The 21491-nt window shown below is 36.8% G+C and overlaps 1 protein-coding gene across 1 annotated transcript in view; it reads right to left on the bottom strand.

Annotated features, from left to right (window-relative positions):
* LOC144435340 (uncharacterized) overlaps positions 1-18416 on the bottom strand; it is a 38704-nt gene extending 20288 nt beyond the window's left edge. The window contains exons 1-4 of the mRNA XM_078123936.1: positions 18060-18416; positions 9045-9282; positions 5094-5164; positions 4070-4189 (exon numbers count right to left, since the gene is read on the bottom strand). Of these exons, the coding sequence (XP_077980062.1) occupies positions 4070-4189; positions 5094-5164; positions 9045-9282; positions 18060-18264 (634 nt within the window). The 5' untranslated portion in view covers positions 18265-18416. The remainder of the gene's footprint in view (positions 1-4069; positions 4190-5093; positions 5165-9044; positions 9283-18059) is intronic.
* Positions 18417-21491: the final 3075 nt, after the last annotated feature.

Below are 21491 nucleotides of genomic sequence, written 5' to 3'. Positions count from 1 at the left end.
CTCTATATTTCAGAACAGCAAGAACTTTATTCGCAAGAGTTATATTTATAATGGTAAAAGTGTCAGTACAAAAACAAACCTTCTGTTTCACAGTTAGTGCCAATGTATCCACTTGCACAAATGCAAATGTAGCTGCTAGGGTCGGCGAAATTTTCGTAGCATGTAGCGCCATTCACACAGGGATTAGGAATGCAGGCATCTAGGTAATCACAATGCAAAGTAAAGTCAAACTTATTTAAAAATTAAATTAATTAAGCACAAATTAGTTACATGAAAAGTAAAATTATATGCATGTAAATCATATTTTAATTTACGGGCAAAATAGAAATAAACTAATTCGTAATAAACAAAATAGGAATTTATCCCATCAGATAATGCTCGTGCAATTATGCTTGAAAATGTTCTACTCTTAACATTGCAGTGCAGCATGGGTGACCAGATAAACTAATAAGCTTATGCATGCAGTGGTAAAGAATATACATATGTACGATGAAATCAAATATTTCCTGGTCAACATGAAACTCAATCACGACACAGCTACTATATCTCCTTTAGAAGTGTCGTAATATTAATTACTGAGTGGCCCGGATGTTATAACATCTAGACCTGTTGCTTCGGATTCCATGGATCTGCGTGATGCTACATGCGAATCAACGGAATCCTGAGAATATTGCGGACGAAGTTTGGCTGGTAAATGTGTAAGACTACTCTTTTGCAGCGATGAGGAAAAATTCTCATATATTATATTATTGACCACATTAGCAGTAAATACAGTATTAGTGCCATAGGGGATAGGTTAGTTAATGCTATTGAGTTTATTTTCAGGACAAAACAATGAAGAGATACGTGTTATGCTTTGATATGAGGGTGGAAACTCTACAATACAATCACAAGTCATGGACTAATGTACATAACACAGGTGCATTTGACGGCGCATGAGTCCTACAATCTTATCAACATGCCATTCTCGACCTTGAGATGACCTCAGCTGACCTCTTCTGCAAGTGCTCAAGCTAATTTATCTACCATAGACGTGCATGTCACGTATCTATAGAGGCTGGTGACGAAAAGTTGCAAATGGAGTGGAGCGAGGGACAGCAAGCGGAAAGTTTCATAATGCGTGGTGATGACAATTTTGGTAAAGGTTGCCTTGTGTTAGATAGTCAAAGTTTCCACAAGGCAAAGAAGAAAACAAAACACGTCATAACAACCTGTTTGGGAACTTTTGCATCCCTGTGGGCCTTACTAGCCCAGCATTAGTCATAATGGCAATATTTTGAGAGAAAAGCTACGACAAGTTTTGTCATTGTAACTTTTTGTCGGGATTCTAGGTCCCATCTCTCCTTTTAAAACGAAGGAATTCACTTTCCATAACCAACCTCACTCACAAGTAGCTGAACGTCTACACAAACAAATAGTGTTCTTAGCCACACACCAAGATTTGCTAACCCAGTGAAAAGTCGTGCACTAAGAATGTACAAAAACACCGACCGACTAGCAAGTGCTATTAACCATTACTTGCGCTAAGTATACATTATTCTATAAACATCCTTCAACGAAAAATAAAACCATTCTGTGCTTTGAGACAATATGCAGGAGGATTATAAATCCTAAATACGTTCATGACCTCCATAAACTGCAGTTTTCCACATCCGGGTTCTCCAACTAACCTAATAGATTGTTCTCACAATTCAAGCCATGGTAGTTCATGGGACAAGTACAAATATAGCCCAATGCAGTATTTGTAACTGTACACGCACCGCCATTGAGACATGGCCCCACGGCACAACCTTGTACTGTGAAATGTAAAGACCAAAAAAACGAAGATGGTCAAATTAACTGTTAAATGAAAGGAAAGATGGCCTAAATTGATGGAGTGAAATCTTTCACAGCATTAATTATATCCGTCATGTATTCTCCCATAAATACAGCGTCATCATTCAAAAACAATACAAATGTGTAATGTCACTAAATACACTGATGTCACACTAGACAGTACGAACACGTTATATGGGATGGTGTTAAACACGTGAAGCGCTGTATGAACTTATTACTAGAAATAGTGACAACGTTACTTTAGATTCATGCGAGGAATATAAAGTGCGCTTTCGTTCAAAACGAAAATAAAAAATTACATCTAAAGTGATACCACTTGATAACCAGAAGACAAACCTGCCAATTCGCAGTTTACACCCATGAATCCATCTGGACAATAGCAAATGTGATTCGAGGGATCTGTAACGCTCTCCATACATGTTGCACCATTTTGACATGAGTTTGAAAGACAAACATCTAACAATGGAAGCAAGGTAAATAACAGAAGGGGAAAAGGAAAGGAATGTATACCTTATAATGACAAAGCATTAGTTTTGTTATTTACAATTGGATGGGCTAGTCATACGAGGTATAGTTCAGAAAAAAATGCAGGGTTTTTTTTTTTTTTGGGGGGGGTGATATAGAAATGCTAGCATTCTTTCGTGGTTTTTGATGACGTTCATAGAACTGGGACACGTTATACTGACAATGGAATTTATCTAAAATGTCAAATCACAATAAATTGCACCAAAGACGTTGATTGGTACTACAACGGTGTGTCACAGGTGTGTCGCTAATTTCAAACGGGGAAAGTGGGCGGTAATATGAACGAACGAGATCCCTCTGAATATGCCCACCGATGGCAATATACCGATAAAAACAAAGATTCCTGAAAATTAGCCGTCAAAAAATTGCTGGATAGCCGACTGTTTTGCCGGCTACCGGCCCTTATCTACATCTGCAGTATCTCTTGGTCCAATAGCACAAGAAATTGACATATGCAAATTTGATCACAGGAAATATACACCATTTAATTAGTAGATTTTACTTGGTTAACGTAAAGTAAAAGTAACAGATAGTTTTCAGTGAGGCTAAAGTTCATTTGAATTGAGCCCAAATCCTAGCGTTTCTTTCGCAAACTTGAACGAAGATACAAACGAAGGATAGGCAGACAAACTGAAAGGAGCGCAGATGAGCGTCAAATATCTCGTTTTCAGTCAGTATATTTATATAGTTCAAATAATTTGAGGAAACCTGAAAATAGATACCGACCTGGAACATACGTCTCGCAATTGTCACCCTCATAGTTATATGGGCAATCACATGTATAACTGTCAGAACCACTTGTTGAACATACACCACCATTTAAGCAAGGGTCAGGGAAGCAAGCAGCGGCTGCAAAAATGAAGCAGTGCAAAAAGAATAATTCAACACGTGACAAAAGCATTGAGCAATATTAGACAAAGAAAGGGGCATTTAGTTTTCAAAGGAATCGACAATCCCATAACGTTAACTCAACACAATATTTGGTGGCCATATTAGATTCTAGATTTTGATATCATTTTTCAAAAATATTATTGTAACCCCGGTATTTTCTTGATTTTAATTGAGAACGGGTTACACTTTCCTTGAATAAGGTAACAACAAAAGTTTAAGATTATTTCCGAGGCACAAACTATGGTAAACATGTAGTGTACATATATAAACTCTAACCGACCTTCTGTCTCACAGTTAACGCCTATGTATCCATCGGGACAGACACAGATGTAGTCATTCGGATCGACCACATTCTCCATGCAAACTGCTCCGTTCTGGCAGGGACTATTGATGCAAACGTCTTGAAAGATAGAGAAGGCAGGGCAAGGAATATTATGCATGCATGTTAAAGCTTAATGACAGCGAAACCAATATAATAAAGCACATGCGGGTAAAACGAGGCATGAGGTTAAAAGATGATATTTTACCAGTTGTAACTAATTATTCAACGTTAAACTAGTTTTAGAACTGAAGCACAAGACACGTTTCTAAACTTTCAAAATGTGTTATGATTTGAAGAAATGTATTCAGAAATTAAAAGTTACTTTTATAATCCATGATGACAGTCCCTGTAGACATAGCTATACAAAGAGTAAGTAAGGCTGGTAGTGTTATTTCTCGTACAGGAGCTATATTATGAAGACACCCAAGCTCGTTTTTATATGAATATAAAAAGCAGAAGAAAATAACGAAATTATAGCGAAAAAAAACAACAAACCTGGAACATATGTTTCACAATTAGAACCAGCATAGTTTTCGGGACAGGTACATGTATAGCCGGAGGACTCGGTGAAGGGTGAACATGTAGCACCATTCTGACATGGGTTTGTTATACATCCTATAGAAGGGGTGGATATGAATTGTCAGGTTATTGTTGTGTTTCTCGGTTTATGTTTCCACCCGTGACAGATAAGCTTTCAGATTACATTTTTTCAAACTTATTTCTTACAGAATGTAATTGACATATTTATATTTAGGACAAGAAAGAGCATCGTGACGTAATCGGTACTATTACTTATGATGAGTGATGAGAAAACGACTGACTCTTCTTTAGACTAAAGTACACGTCACATAACCTGTTTACAGTGCTGATCTGTAACTCCGATAGTTCTCATACTTCTCACTAGAGCTATCGCAGTCACAAATCAGCACCGTATATTTCTGTTAAATGTTTGCTAAACCGTACTAAACGGTGATCAATTTTGCCAACAGTTTGAATGTCTCTCGTGTGTCCAATCTTTGGTAACAGATTTGCTAAAGAAATACAACAATCGTCAGTTAAGAAAGATGAAACAAAATAAAAATCTACCGTCAATAAATTCACAATTGGTGCCAACATAGCCCTGGGGACAAATGCACAGATATGTCGAATCTGTTTGTCTGGTGTAACACTGGCCATTATTCTGACAGGGGTCACTTGAACATGCGTCTGCTGCTGTAAAAAGGAAAAAGGGGAAGACACGATGATTGGTCGTTAGTCACTACTACTTGATCAGCGTCGTAAAACCACAGGCCCTTTTGCGGCACTGTGCGCGCAAGGTTTCGTTGCGTCAGCGGAAAAATAGACCTCTGGTTCGCGGTAATTTGGTTCATTGGTTTGCTAATTTATTGATTGATTTACCAACACATTAATTTATATGACTATCAACAGTATTTATTTTGATCAATTAATATGTCTCATCAGTTTACCAATTATACACGTAGAGGGCGCTGTGGCCGAGCTAGGGTTGTTACAAGCTTACCTGTAGCTTGAGACAATACAGTAGACTTTACTCCGGTCCAATATACGTCATGATTGACTGCTATTGTTGCTCTGAAATATGAAAGAAGTTACAGAGATATTAGCTTTGAATGACAAATATTTTACAATTGTCAACAAGACACTTGGTGCCAGAATCTGAACGTCTCCCGCAGTTCACCTCAGACCACAATACTACGTGTATATAGTGGTTGGAATAGTGGTAAATACAAAATATACTTGTCAAGTCCGAAATTTTACTTCCTGGTCCTGGATAAAGCTGCTAATAAATAGTTGAGGGAGGGTTTCAAACTGTTAAACTTGTACTTTATACCCCATCAGTCGTGTGTAAAAATGGTGCTCGGCATTGTTCTATTTTCCTCACGTTTACCACAAACATTCCGACTTATATAATCTCCACTCGATTCGATCATACATACATACATACATACATACATACATACATACATACATACATACATACATACATACATACATACATACACACACACACACACACACACACACACACACACACACACACACACACACATACATACATACATACATACATACATACATACATACATACATACATACATACATACATACATACATACATACATACATACATACATACATACATAACGTTACTGAATATTTAGACAATATACATTGTAAATTAGATGTCTATATTATTTATAAGTAGTACAGTAATAAGTTGAAATCGTGATTCAGTGGGAGCACTGATTTTTGGGTGCGCACCCACAAATCAATTTGATGGGATATATTGCAACATACTATGTTTACCACTAGTACACAAATATGTTTACTCGCATGGGATTCAAATATATCTCATGGTGAACAATATCACGAGTAAGTCACTATATCTATCAAATCAGTTTCAAAATACATTCAAGTCGCAGCTAGTGCAGCTTTGAAGAGTATATAGATAATTAGTAATATACCATTCACGAGCCATGTTCAACAAAAAATATGGAATATATACTCTGTGCGTGTCTACGTCACTGGTTATGCTGTCTACGTCACTGGTTCTGCCGTATTCTAAATATGAGTCAAAACGTTCCAAATTGCCATTACTTTCCCGATTTTTGTTTTCTTTGATATTGCTGTCACTGGTATAATTTTGTTACTCTCCAATATTTTTCATCATTCGGCTGTTGGAAAATACTCGTGACCTAAGGATTGTCACTACTCGCCTAGCGACTCGTAGTGACAAAGGCCCCTTAGGTCACTTATATTTTTCCTTGGCTGAACAAAGATAAATATTGGGGAATAACAACATCTAAATGTCCTCGTTGAAATTATCAGTTATGTATTGATCGATAAATGTATAGGTGAACAATATACAGTGCAGTATATCTGGTGTGTGAACGCATACATCTTGTGATAATGAACTCTTTGTTCTGTGTATTGTTTTTTTATTACAAAAACGATGAATAAAATTTCTGAAATGCCAATACAGACGTGAAATTTACATTGTAACTATACACATACATCTTGACCATACTGTCACATGGTGTAGAGAAGAGCAGACAAAAGGGAAAATGTCCTTTGTATTATCAAACTTGTCATAACACATCATACCATGATGATTGTTTGATACATAAATGGAGAACAGCATAGTTACACAACTACTGTTTGAATCTCTATTCATTTGTGTACTTGATTCAGACCTAGAAACAATGTACACATCATACCGTCCCTTCTTTTTTTCCCTTTACAAATTGCATTCTATTTTTATAGAATCATAACCGAAAGTTTAGGACCAAGTTAAATTAATTCTAAGGAATGCCGCAACTTGTTACAACAAGAACGTTACTTAACCACCAGTTCTAAAGTTTAGTTTCGCTATTGGTAATATATTTTGGGCAAGTGCCATACATATATAATATTATAATTATATAACCCAATATCAAACAAGCTATTCAGGGGCCGTTACATAGTGTTCCACGCTGTTGCTATCCTCTGGCGATTAACGGTTAGTTCTGTACCGTCATATAACTATACCGTAATAGTCGCCTGACGATCGCAACAGCGTGAAACATTGCGTAACGGCTCCTAAGTATCTTGCTTGATATTGTGTTACAGTATATATACCGCTCTATCGTTGAAAAATCGGGACAAATTCCTCAGTATTTTTTTCACATATTTGACAGGGTTAGTTCTGATATCCCCCTCAATAGAGTAGTACGTTCCATCCTATGATTTTATGAAAACTATATACTATATAACTCCATTCTTCTAACGATATGTTCTATATAATGTGGAAATTTCCCCTGTCTCTATTATTGTGTTTAGGGGAGAACAGAGTAGAAATGGTCTCCATCCAATATCACCGTTCATTAACAACTGCAAATACAGTCCTTTCCGATATATATTGTGTATAAAAAACGTGAGATCTCCTGTGCTAATTTACAGGTCGGGTTTAGGTAGTAAGAACTAGGTAAATTCAGAAGCCTCCTTCAAAACCCAACAGTAAAAACGAGGAATAAAAAAGAAAATCCTCTCATGTTCCCCATAACTTGTGCGAATAAATGCTATGCAGGAATTTAATATACTCCGTACATCGTTTCCATGGTAACACCATGCTTTCTGATATGAAGATGTCTTTTGTGAGTCGTCACGTCACATCGGAGTTTTTTGTATAAAAACACCGTTGTGTTCAATTTAAGGGCGTTGAACTGTGAGATGGATATATATATATGCTGTTACACTATAAAGAAACACTGAATACTACGTGTCAAATGTACAAGTTATCAAATCTAAGTGGATAAAAGAAATTGAATTGGAGAAGCAAGTGAACATTTATATTTAGTCACGTTTGAATAATTAGACAGTCTCTGTAGTTCCTTTGATGTAAGTATCACAGCGCCCTCTAGACGAACCTTGCCGAGAGTTCCGAGTATTTTAGAAGTTTGGAATATACAGCCTATACCAATCCCCTGCACTATACATAGATACAAGTGACCAATTCAATAAAAACTAATTAAAATGAAAACCAATTAAACCGCAAATTTCCAAGTTATAGCGTCATCATTACGTCATCACTTTCATTGTAAAGTTCGATGAACTTAATAAGTGACGTCAGCCCTTCCATTGCTAGCTTTCCTTCGCAAATAATGACACCTTGTGTTATTGAAGTTTTTCATTAAACTATTGTATGCAAATGTTGACAACAAATTATGTATGAAATGTGGTAATAATGTGATGTATAGAGACTGTTATATTGGATGCACAGCTTTCTTCAGCAAAAATGATTGAATTTCATACATATTACATGTTATATATTAAAAGTGTTCCCCATTTAAATTAATTCATGGGTGGAAGGATTTTCTCTGTAATAGCGATGAGACCGTAAAGCCTCGATTAATGTAACAGCAGCATGATGCAATGTATTGGAATGTGGGAGTTGCATATGTGTGGTGTGTGTGTGTGGGATGGGGGTATGTGAGGGTGCATGTATATGTAATAGTACAGAAACACGTATACAGTTTTCGCCTGAACGACTAGAAGTTAATATACTTCATTAAAATTTATGTGAATAAACGTTCACAAGCACGATGGAAGGATGGTAAATTTATCACCATCATATGTATCACTACTAAACAGTCCAATGTGAAGACTTCGCACAGCAGGTCACAGAAAGTAAACATTATGCAGTACAAGGGATTTCCTTCCAAAGACACTAAAAGTGCGTCACCCCGTCACCCCCCCCCACCAACCTCACAAACATACACACACATACCTAACTTTTTGGTCACTCTTAGTCTGCGATATTAATTCTATTTACAGATGTACAGTAGATAGGTAGAATTTCAAGATTTGGTTCATCAACATCTGGATAAATTACTTTGATGTTCGTATGTGGGGGAGAAGACTTCCATACTCTGTGTTTGGTCTTTGTAATGCATGTACAGACAATTATACTTACACGAATTCTATAGAACCAACGCCAACCGATGGTGCTACCCATGTAAACGACGAAGGGTTGGGTTTTGCGGTACTTGAAGAATGTGTAACCGAATCGCCATCACTTGAACAGGCGAGTAATCTTGTATTTGTCGGCAGGTCGTCCCATGTACCCACTGGCGTTGTATCGCTACTGCCAACTCGTCGGGCCTGGAGAAGAATTCCACCGAATTGGTCAGAACCTGGGCTTAAGATCGTAACTGTAAGGAGAAAGTGAATGATGATTTGAAAAAAAAATCATAAAACATAAAAGAACTTAACAATGCCTAAATATCAAGGTAGAATGTGTATAGGGGACTGAAAATCAAATTTGAATCTAAAAATCTCTCCTAACTTTGCTTGCTTCTGATGCTTTTGAAATAATTGAAGACATTTGGGTCAATCGTCTTGTTTTCACAAAAAACTGACAATCTTATATGGAGTTAATACGTATACAGTTTTCGGCGGCCATATTGAATTCTAAGCTGGTTTACTTTCGATAATATTTTGACATCAAAATTTCTACGGAGATTCGAACAGAAAAAGTTTAAAGAATGTATTTCCGAGATGCATTTCACGTTAATCGTAGGTGTTAGTGTATTTTTAAAAACACTTTCAAAATGGCTACTGTCATTTTATTGACCTTTAACCTTGACAAAAAATTGTATTTCAATACGCTTAAACTTGTTATTCTGTAACCTATCAACTTCAAATATAGTATCTTGGATTAGTGTCAAATAAGTAACTAAATTAGTGTTAACAGTTTGGTTTAGAAGTGATAACAAATCAATGGAATGTCCGTATTTTTGACAAACCATGTGACTTATAGTTGTGGTTGTCACGGCCAGTAGCAATAAACAGACCTTAATTAAAGAATCGATTTCACTATTAATTACTGATACTGGTATTTGGATATTGATCATAAATCATTTCATATTAACATTTAATAATTGATTTATCAACATTTGTTTGATCCCCAAACCCCCACCCCTCATTTTAAGCTAATATGACTTCTCTTCCTCTAAGAGCAGATACATTAAAGGGGCACAGGCGCCCGGTAACTTTGTGCTATTTGGTGGTTATTTTACTTTCGTCTTGAAACATACTTGTCTTTCTAACGATGAATGATGTCTAGCAATGGATGGAGATTTCATTGGTTATTCAGATATGATACAAAAACTAGATATTATGACGTAATATTTTGGTTACCAAGAAAATCGAGAACAATTAAAATTTCGGCTTCTCATGCTTACAGCCACCTAAAATATAACAATCTCCATCATGACTTCACAACTAACATTCCTTATACATAAGTTTAAATGTGCATTGCGCATGTGTATTCTGTTCACTAACTTTTAACCATAATGAATTCCTTGTCTTAAAGAACCAAAAGCAGGGCCCCAGTTACAGACTGTGCCTCTTTAACGTAGTATTTACGTTGGCAGAGAATGACTTTTAAATACTCCCATCACCGAATGGCAGGTAACACTCTCATGAAATATTTACTGATATAGTGGCGTCCATGATCGAGTGAGTTTCTCATACAAAAGGAATGTTCGGATGTACTAATTTGCATAACAACCATCAGAAATGAAGTCAGAACGATGTTTAGATGGAAAGCATGGCGGACACAGACCGACATGCAGCGAGGCTCATGATTAACCGGAAGTCACTTAACCAATATCACTAGTCTAAAAAGGTTGATGAAATAAGTGGACGGCAAAACTACGTGTATTTCCAAAAGCCGAGTCTTGTTTTTTATCCTTAGATTTTATGCTTGATATACCTTAGTAATAGTATGTATGTATTTTAAATTTCATCTGGCGCGAACGAGAAGATGGATTTACCCTGGATAAATGCTAATCAAATTGATTCGATAAATTACGCATTGCACTGCTCTGTGTCTGATTACTTTGTCAGGGTCATTGGCCAATATAAATGCAGTCCCTTTACAATGCTTATATATATTATTTGAGTTATGAAATAATATGTAACATAATCTAATTATTAACGTTTTGAAACATTTGAATATTTCCATTTATGAAAGAGGTAGATCGTAATACTTGCGGTGCATGTATATACACATTCAATAGCATGTATCACCTGTCACTTTCCTGCCTTGCATTTGGCATGCGTTAAAATTATGCTATGGAATTTAGCTCACAGCGATTTCAAAAAGCTGATTGACTTAAAGATATTACAGTAATACTGGCATCGTGAGATGTCGGTCATGGGTCAAAGTTGAGAGGTCACTTTGACAGTGTGTGCATACGCAACATTGCAATGCGATACTAGTGAAACCAATATACAATATTTGCGAAGGAATTGTTTGCCGTAAAATAATCGTGCTGCTCTCTAAGCTTATTTGCACTGTGATTCTAAAATGACTGCTTTTATTCTCCACCTGTCCCCGAGATAGCCTTGCTAGCGTCTTTAATAACTGTAATTTCCTTCTTAGCGTTGCCATGGAAATAACTTCCGACCTACTACACTTGGAGCAATCACTGAAAATGTTGGTAACCACTGATATAGACATAGCCCCTATTCCATGTTGTACAATTAAAGGTGAACGCATTGTTCGGTTATAATAAAACGAACACCTATCTCATGGGAACAGGCATTTCAAAATGTGTTAAAATGTTGTTAATTGACCACAAAACTACTAGTATTTGAATATCGTATCAGAGTGTATACTTAACCCAATTAACGTGTGGCCAACTCTGGATGAAATAGAAAAACCTTTTAAAATGCAGGTGACTACATGTCACGTATATTTTCATTAAAAAGCTAAATTATTCCACGAAATACGTTTATCCATTGACTTTACTTTTATCTGTGCGTCACAAGAAATTAAATCGTGGACGCAAAGTGACAATGGTGTTCAATTATTTCGAACGTAAATTGGGGGTTAATATGAAATACCATTATTATAATCCAATATAAAACCCATTTCCCAGACGTGAGATAGGTGATGTTGTGTTAGTTGACTTTTACGAGTAGGTGTGAATTGTAAAGCTAACATTTTAGTGGGAAGAATCAACTTTATCTATTGACATAACAGTGCACTTCCCTTTGATCGTCATTGCATTCTAGTGAATATGTTACAGCTGCACTAGCACTAACTGGAATATTTTTTTTTCAATCAGATATTCAACACCGTATTCACTGACAATTGTTCAATTACTAATAATTACACATTGTACATTCATGCTAAATGGTCGCTCTTATCCATAAGTAGTATAGCAATAAGGTGAAATCATGATCGTGTCTGGGACGCCGATTTTAGAGTGCGGACCCAAAAATCAATTTGATTGGATTTGTTGTGCCATATCATGTCTACTGCTATACAAATATACTTTCCCGTGGTGGACGATTGAGCACTGTTCAGGGTGTACGATATTACGAGTAAATCAGTATAACTAACAAAAGTCTCTTTTTTTTCTTTTCTTTTTTAAACGTTTCAGTTTCTGCTAGTGTAGCTTTATATATATTAATGCTGAAAGTCTAGTTTGCTTTTACTGGTACAGGGGAACAGATACCACTATAGATAAGTCAAACTGAGATTGTGTAAATAAAACATGATTAACAGGGACGCTCTTTTACATGATGAAGAATTCAGATTTGACATAGTACAATACAAATTACTCAAGCTGCAAAAATGAAACTGGCACAGAAGGGTTTGTTCTTTATTGCGTGTGTTTGGTGGTGTTTTTTTTTTTGGTTTTTTTTAGAAATTGACATGGGTGTAAAGAATCTGTTTTTAGAAATTGCCATGGGCGATAAGAACCTCCTACCAAAGCATTCCTATAGGACTGTGACTACAAAATCAAATCAGATATGTCGCATGTTTACACAATGAGATCACACGTGATTTTAAACCATAGACAGTTCCACTTAATCTTTGAACTCCAATCACAGTAGGACTGTTTCACTGCAAGGTTCTTATTGATATCTTCTAAGTTCATCGTTCAGCGACCCTCTTTTTTACAGCCCGATTTAATTTCATTGTAAATGAGGAATGTATACACCATATTTACTTGTGTACCTTCATTCAAGGGGCATTTTGTACAACTGTTTTTATTTCGTGTTAGCGAGATAATCTTAGTGTGTTAGGACCATGATAATCATGATCTAACAACAGAAAATCGCATATTACATGTACATGTTACTGTCTGGCGTTGTAATGGATGCATTCTGTTTGTTGCTTCAAGGCTTTCTCACATTCCTGTCTCATATTTGATTTTAATGATGACATACATTATGCAAGTATGACGATAACTGCGATATTCAGACAGAGAGCACGTGTGTAGTCACATATTTACGAGGTATTATAATTATTGTTATATTAATATCATTTTACCCCGATTGCAACATCCAAGGATTTTCAAACAACCAGTCTATACAATGGGCGTTGTGAATAGTGTGTTTAGGGTATTGGAATGCAGACAAAATCTAACTATTTGGGATTATGCTTACACGTCTGGTGCAAATAGACAGTACACTTGTAGATGCGGTCACGTGTCTCTTTCTCTGAACTTATATGCGACGGAGCATAACTGTTATGTGGGTTTTGTATAATTATCACACAGTAAAAGTCGCGTGTAAATATACAAAGTTATACATAAGTATATATCCTACCCCTAACCCCCCCCCCCCATCCTCGTCTGTCTATGTGTGTGTCCAAGTATGTCTATAGGTGTATCATTCTATGGATATCTCCCAACGTTCATCTGTGTCTGTTCGTCTCTTCCCATGTCTCTCCTCATCTCAAGGAGGACATGTCTTGTCGATGGCCCGGTCTGTATAATCTGGGCGTCGTCTCACCTCAGCAGAAGGTTGCCTTGTCGGTGGCCCGTTTCTAGGCGCCGTATGCCCGCCTGAAGGAGGGTGTCCTGTGAGCTTGTTTCATAGCATACAGGGGTGTCGTCGCCTTGTGCCAGGTGTTAAACCTACTTCACTGAAATTATGGCCCCGTTTCGAATACTTGTGTAAAAGATTTTGGCTCACAAAATTATACCACATCATGTGGAGGAGTTTGATAACAAAAGATGAAAACTAATAAAATGATCATGTACAGGTAGTCATATAATTTAAGGAGAAATTCTTTGATATTGAGTGTATACATAGTTAGAACGAAATGGGTTGAATTTAAATAGACTAATCTCTTCAGAAATACTAAAGATTTGAAGGTCACACAAAGTTTTGTGTACACTTTCACTCTAAAGCTTGCGTGTAAGTAGTGTCGCACTTTATGGATCTACCTATATGTGCAAATATAATGAAAGTTTAAAAGCCCATCTAGGCCACCATATTCGAGATTTTCCTTTCTTTAAAATATCAACAGTTGTTTTATCAGATGGGGTTTGCAGTTTATTCAACTTCTTTTCATTGACCGTGATTTTTTTTGTCTCAATACAAAGAGGGGACTTTCATTGTACATGTAGTAGATTATGAACGATTCTCAATAGAGTTATTGTTGCCCACTATTTAGTACTTTTGTTAAACGAAGCTCATCATCACATGACGATTACTATGGGCAAACTTCTGTCGTGCTCATCACAGTGTCTCGGTAGTACAAAAGTGAAGCCACTTCCAACCCACATCCGCAGTTTTTTTTCGCCCAGTGGCCTCCACAGTTTGGTCTTGGGAGATAATGTCCGTTTTTACCACTACAGTGATCTGATGTGTTATAAAGTTACGTTCATGCCAAAAAATAAATTTGGTTTCAAACTAGCAATGATAAGTTTCATTTGCAATTTGTGCGATGAGCAAGTTGTATTTGAGTAAAAGCGAACTTCAGAATCAGTTGGTGATGTGTTATCACTGCTAGCATTTCCATATATATTACATACTTTACAATGTCTAAATTCTTATGATATTGTTTCTACGTGTATTTGCAACATGTGTTGTTACGTGTGTACAATACAAGAATCAAACTGGGACGGCTGGAACAAGTTTTCTCAGGACGGCAGGAACAAGTTTTCTCAGGACGGCGGGAACAAGTTTTCTTTCTTTTGACATGTTGCATGTTCACGTTCTAGTTTGATATTTCTCCATTAACACATTTTACCTACAATGTGGAATCTCTCAAGCCGTTGATTACTAGTACGTTATAATGAGTACGCCTTATTAGTCTCCTCGTTACAAAAACCTTCGTACTACAATTAGTGTAACAATACGTCTTTCTCTTACTACGGATGTATTGTTCATTTTAGGTCAGAGTATTTAGTGTATCTCTCTGCCAATCGTTTAAAACATGTCGCAAAAACAATAACGTGTATGGAAGATTTTATAAAAGATAGTTTGTCAAGCGAGGGTGTTAACTCTTATTTTATATCGTCACTTTACCATGGAAACCCTAGCAAATCATGTGGCAACCTAAATCTTTGCAATAAACCTAATGTGCTTTCTGGGGACAAATTTCGCTGAAAATAAAAGTTCTTTAAATCTCTCCAATGCCTGTGGCCCGTTTGAAAAAAAAAGATAACAAAAGTGAGGGGTTCATCACCATCACATTTTATATAATGTATAGAAAATTCGTATGGTGACCTCCTTGATTATATTTCACTGTGTGGTAACTGAGAATCCGTTGGGGTTTTCTATTAAAGTAACAGCTAAAGTTTATTGAGATTTTTTTCAAGGCGCATAATACGTTAACTATTTTGCTCCTTTGTGACTAGGTCTCCCATTACCGGTCAATTGTCGTGTTCTTATATTATAAGCTAAATGATTTATTGCCCTGGGATTATTCCTTCGGGTTGTTTTTTTTTGTTAACAGCGTTGCGTTTTATTCGTGCCATCACCATTAAGTGAGTTCTCCTTTTTAATTAGTTATTCTAAATCCACATGACTAGATCAGTGTTTTAGTATTTTTTACATTGCATAGTCAAATACCAGCATGTAAACGTTGAGGGATTTTCCATTCGTTTCTGCGCATTACCATAACAGTGTCTAGCCCAAATAAACTTTCCTAGCTAAAGTATACGTTTTCACAAGTCTCCCGTTCCTACACATAATAGTACGTAACGGTCGAATGCATAGAAGAAATTTCATCAACGTAGTACTAGCAGGTAAAACATGGCACCGTACATGACGCAGTAAGTTTGACCATCGTGAACCTTCGTGTGACGTACGTACACACCTCATAACATGACGGCCATTTTGGCTCTAAGCTGTAACACTAACAACGAAACCTTGCCTTTAAGAGAAGTGCAAACATCGCATTATTGGGTGTGTAATGAATAAAAAGGGTGAGGTCGGGTGAAAGTCATTCTTATTGTCTTTTTTTTAGTATCATGGCAATCCAAACGACATCAAAGTTTTTTTTATTTCACTGTTTATCTGTGGCAAACCCACTTAACCGTGTCGACCCCGAATTGCCAATGACACTACTGTAGTAATAGTATCCGTGCCAAGCAGTTCGCTGCATACCGAGAATTGTATCCCACATCGTGAATTGGAGAGCGTAACACGGCAGCTAACGTTCTCGTGAAACTTTTTAGCCCTATTTATAACTATTTATTAATTTGCTTTTTACGACTTTGCTCCCGGGGGTACGACGTGATGACTTTCCTTCTTACATTCTAAATAGCCCAGTAACGTGTATATATCTAATTAACATATCATTAATTCAGGAATGTACACTTTCAACACTGATTCACAAAAGTTCACACGCCATTCACAAAGCAGTAAAACAATCGCCATTAGTCAGAGATAATTGTGTTATATTTTAGAGTCGTTATTTTCTATGAAGTCTTGTCGGCTTCTGCTGCTTAATGGATTTAAAATAACGAATGAAAATATGTTGTTGTGATAGAAAGAAAAAAATAATTTTTAAAAATATTCACGCTTTGAATTTACTGTCATTCTACATGTTATTGTTCATATATCCATGACAGTGTAAGCAGAACGATTTGCATATCAATATACGATACCGATTCATTCATTTATAATCTTATTATGAAGATAGTGATTATACGTGCAACAGATGTTGACCTTTGACCCCGTGTCTCTTGAAATACCCGTTGTTTACTCGCTAATATGACTGGGGTCAGAAAGTGAATGTCGAAATTCTCAAATATTTAACGTTTGGAAGAAACGGTAACAAACGACGTCAAAGCGGTGTTGAGATGATATTTTTATGTGACGAATGGAAATCTCAGTTTTTGACTACGTAACTGTTTCATAAGAGGTTATCATGGCGTTTTACCATATTGGGTGTACCGTGACACTGCTATATTACAGATGTTTGGGAAGAAACGTCAGAATTATTGCATTACTTAGATTTCATGTTTTATAACTTGAACATTTGAGCTACCGAAGTGAGTCATCATTTACAGGTATGCATTGGATTGGGCGAGGTGACTTGTGTTTGCCATGAATTTCGATTTTTTACCCTTTCAATTGTATATGTGTGTACGATTCTCTTGTCTGTCATTTACTAAACAATGGTATAACATGTAAGCCTTGAATAACAGCTTCAAAGGGAGGGCACTTTGGACAGGTATGTTTGACCTAAAGAGTTGCATACACCCGTTGAAGAAATCTGTAGGATCTTAAACGTATACTACAGGGGATTTTATAGGGCTATGCGCTTATGTAACATGCAACGTAGGTAGTATTGAAAGTAAAATGTGCCCACAGCCCAGTGATAGCCGTTGTTTAGTCGTGAGGCATTATGACATTATGCTTTCACTGTGATTGTTACGACGCGGAACGAAACCTGAACGCTTTGCAGGTGGTTGTAGTCTTCTCTCTCCGGTAGTAAAGCCTCAAACCGGCCCCTACACTTTCCTCCTAAAAAATCCAACATTTCCGATCTCAGATGTTGACAGCGATGGTCACTATCGCTCTAACAGAGGGAAATAGCGAGTCACCGGGGTGTGGTCTCGTTACGGTCGCCTACCTTTAAATATTTTGAAAATCCGAAATGTATATTCTGAAATAATCTTATAATAATGATAATATTTGAAAATAAACAAGTTGTTATATTTCTTACCTGTTATACGCTCGTTCGGTTGGTATTCCGCAACAGTAATAACAAGGAAAGGAGTGACACTGTCTTGGGGTGATATTCCAATATGTCCCGGTATCATTGAAGTACACGCGGAACTGGGTGCACCAGTAGGGAATGTCCATGAAATCCTAAAAAGTACAAATAACACTAAAAAGACGGTACAGGTCGCCATGTTTGTCATCTTCATGATGTTAGTATCACCTGTAGAAGATAACTGCCATGCACACACTCGTAGTCCAGCTACAGTGTGAGATACGGGTACACACGTTTAGAACAGTCCACTGATACTAGTACTGCGATTGACGCCTCAAGTCACTGACGCTCACTCTGAGTCTTACGGAATTGTGGGAACGATGCTTATACATACATGTCTCAAACGCACTGTTACTGCTTGTTTTAAATATTGATGAAGTTGTTTCAAAAGCCGACGATTTCCTTTTGTTGCCAGAGATGTATTTGTTATGCAAATTTCGGTAAACATGCATGCGATCTCGTATTCCGTTCTCATTGTTTACATCCCCGGCCACTGTGTAGGTGATGTTAAAGTCGCTATTAAACGTAACATTACGTTAATACATCCAGTGCCGTTGTAAAAAATGATACCTCATTCAAACAGACCGGTCCTTAGTATATATGACTTACCAACTGACACATGTACTATTTTAGAACTTTGAAAAATTAGTATGTGAGAGAAAACATGGCAAGCTATAACCCGGTTCCCGTTGGCGTGTGTCGTAAATATTCGGTGCTTGTGAAAGCATGAGTGATTTCCTGCTAATGTGTACAAATATCTCATGGTACAGGTGAACATCTACCCGTAGAGTTTTGTCTGTTTGGCATTAGGGCGGCAGAACAGCACTTATTTAAGTTTTCAGCTAAAATCGTGGAAAATTCAGTCTTTGTATAAAATTAGTCCTTGTCGGTTAAGTTCAGCGAATATGCTTATCCTTCGGTAACCGAATATTGCAAGTTGTAAGGGAAACTCCGCTTTGTTGAGTGCATGATATTTTGCAATTTTAGCTCTTTGTTTATTCTGTAGTGTTGTGGAAGTTCTTATTCCATTTTTTTTTCTTTTGCAGAATTAAGATCAACGATGGTTACCAGTATCCGCTATGACGCATCGCAGTCCTCTACAGAAACACCACCCAAGGTTGAACAGTCTCAAAAGAAAACAATACGAAGGCTTTGTCGACGACAGTGATGAAAGGGAAAGCATTGGTTCTGTTACATAATACTTTATATTAGAACAGACCACGCCCTCATTAATATTCCCCTAATCATTTTAATTTGACATTGATATTAAACACGGTCATTTCTCTCCCACCTGTTGATTTCAAACGGAAAAATTGACGAAAGTCAACAAAAAAAATCAGGTGTAACGTTTCCGAGGTCTTACTGTGAGACATCGTTTTGTTGACTTAGTGTACACTAGCCATTGCAATAGCCACTTGCTCCGTTCAAGTGCTGCGCAAATAAAATACATTGTTCGCCGACTGAATACTATTGACAATCGAAAGTTAACGTTACTCCTTTCATGACAGATGTGGTTGACTGGAGTCAAAGTGTTTCGAATACGAATCACGCAGTGCCACTTTTACTGTGTCAGAGTCAACAGGCCCTCCCAACGTTGCCGAGATGGGTACTAAGGAAACTATAGACGGGGTTATTTTTGAGCGATCTTTGTACTTGGTTTTATATAGATTACAAGCAGTATTACTAACGATTTGAGTGACCTTGATTGACTTAGCAGTAAATGACAAGCAGTAATAAAAAACGATCGATATTATTGAGATAAAAAACATGTCTGCGAAACTAGTATGTTGTTTAAGGCAAGAATGTTATTACTCGCGCACAGCTAGCTAGCACAGAAACATGTCGGTATTTAGGTTAAGTACCTTGTATATAGACGTATTAATTGTACTCATTTACATCGAAAACTGTGTATATAGGAACAAACTCACTTTCTACATGTTACGCATTCACACGTACACGCACGAACACACACGCACATGTACACACACACACACACACACACAGACAGACAGACATACACACACATATTATATATATATATATTATATTACATACACACACGTACGTACGTACGTACATACATACATACATACATACATACATACATACATACATACATACATACATACATACATACATACATACATACATACATACATACATACATACAACAGATATTTTTTCTTTGAAAACTCAAATTGCATCGTAGACATGCCAATTGAACGGATGACTTAGTTAGATGCTCTGAGTAATATAATAAAGTTCATTCTGGTATTCAAAGAGAAACCATTAGGCTTTATCTACGGCCCTAGTAGTGAAAAGAGAACTACTATGTCGAACTGAGTTCACCAGACGCAAACTTGATTAGATCAATTGTGTACTCATGATCTATTTTTATTCAGACATTCATGCGAATTGTAGTGAATGCTAAATGCTGACACAAGAGTTGAATATAAGTGAAAGTGTGAATGAAGATATCCGAACCTAGCTAGCTCTGCAAGGAGTACCAAAATGTAAATGAAGAATGCCTTTCTAATTTTATATCAAAATTCTAAGATTAGACTCTTTTCTACTGGCAGGGCATCTATTAAGGCCTTAGCAAACGTCAAATGCAGCTGATGATTGAAGAATAGCGTACGTTTCTATAAAGTTGATGAATTATATATGATAAAAAAGACAGACAGACTTACAACCAACATCTCCAGATTTAGTTTCTAGCCTTGCTGACTTAAATTGGGATTGATGGATTGATTAGTTGGTATGCGATGTAGATATAATGACTATTAGCTATTTGACATAAACTGAACTACAGCCTGTAGTTACTAGTAGTTACCACATATGCGTTTTCGGTCGAAATAAGGTCGTGTAAAATTCTGTTTTTAATCCAATTCATCACTTTAAATAATGTCAGTTTGCCGGCTTAGGTGAATCGTTGTAGTTATGAATATCTAGAAGTTCATTACATCTAAATAATCTAAACACACACACACACACACACACACACACACACACACACACACACACACACACACACACACACATACACACACACACATATACATACATACATACATACATACATACACACTCACACACGCACGTTCATACCAATACGTACGAAATTCACACATTGTGTTTTTATTATCATTTGGCTGTACACCCACAATAATACTTCTTAATAGTATGTCGTTCAATAATGCGTTTCAATGAATTGTTAATGGTAGCACAGTTTCATAACCACTGTGTTTTACAAGGACCCGTGGGTCAAAAGTTCGTGTTGTAATGCAGTACCTGATCTAAATACAAGTCGTACTGAATGGTACATCCTTCACGTATTGTTATGCTGATAATTCATCGTACATGGCCGTACCGAACAAACTA

This window comes from Glandiceps talaboti, chromosome 5, assembly GCF_964340395.1.
Source record: "Glandiceps talaboti chromosome 5, keGlaTala1.1, whole genome shotgun sequence".
NCBI lineage: Eukaryota > Metazoa > Hemichordata > Enteropneusta > Spengelidae > Glandiceps > Glandiceps talaboti.
This window is presented reverse-complemented; position numbering and strand designations above follow the sequence as displayed.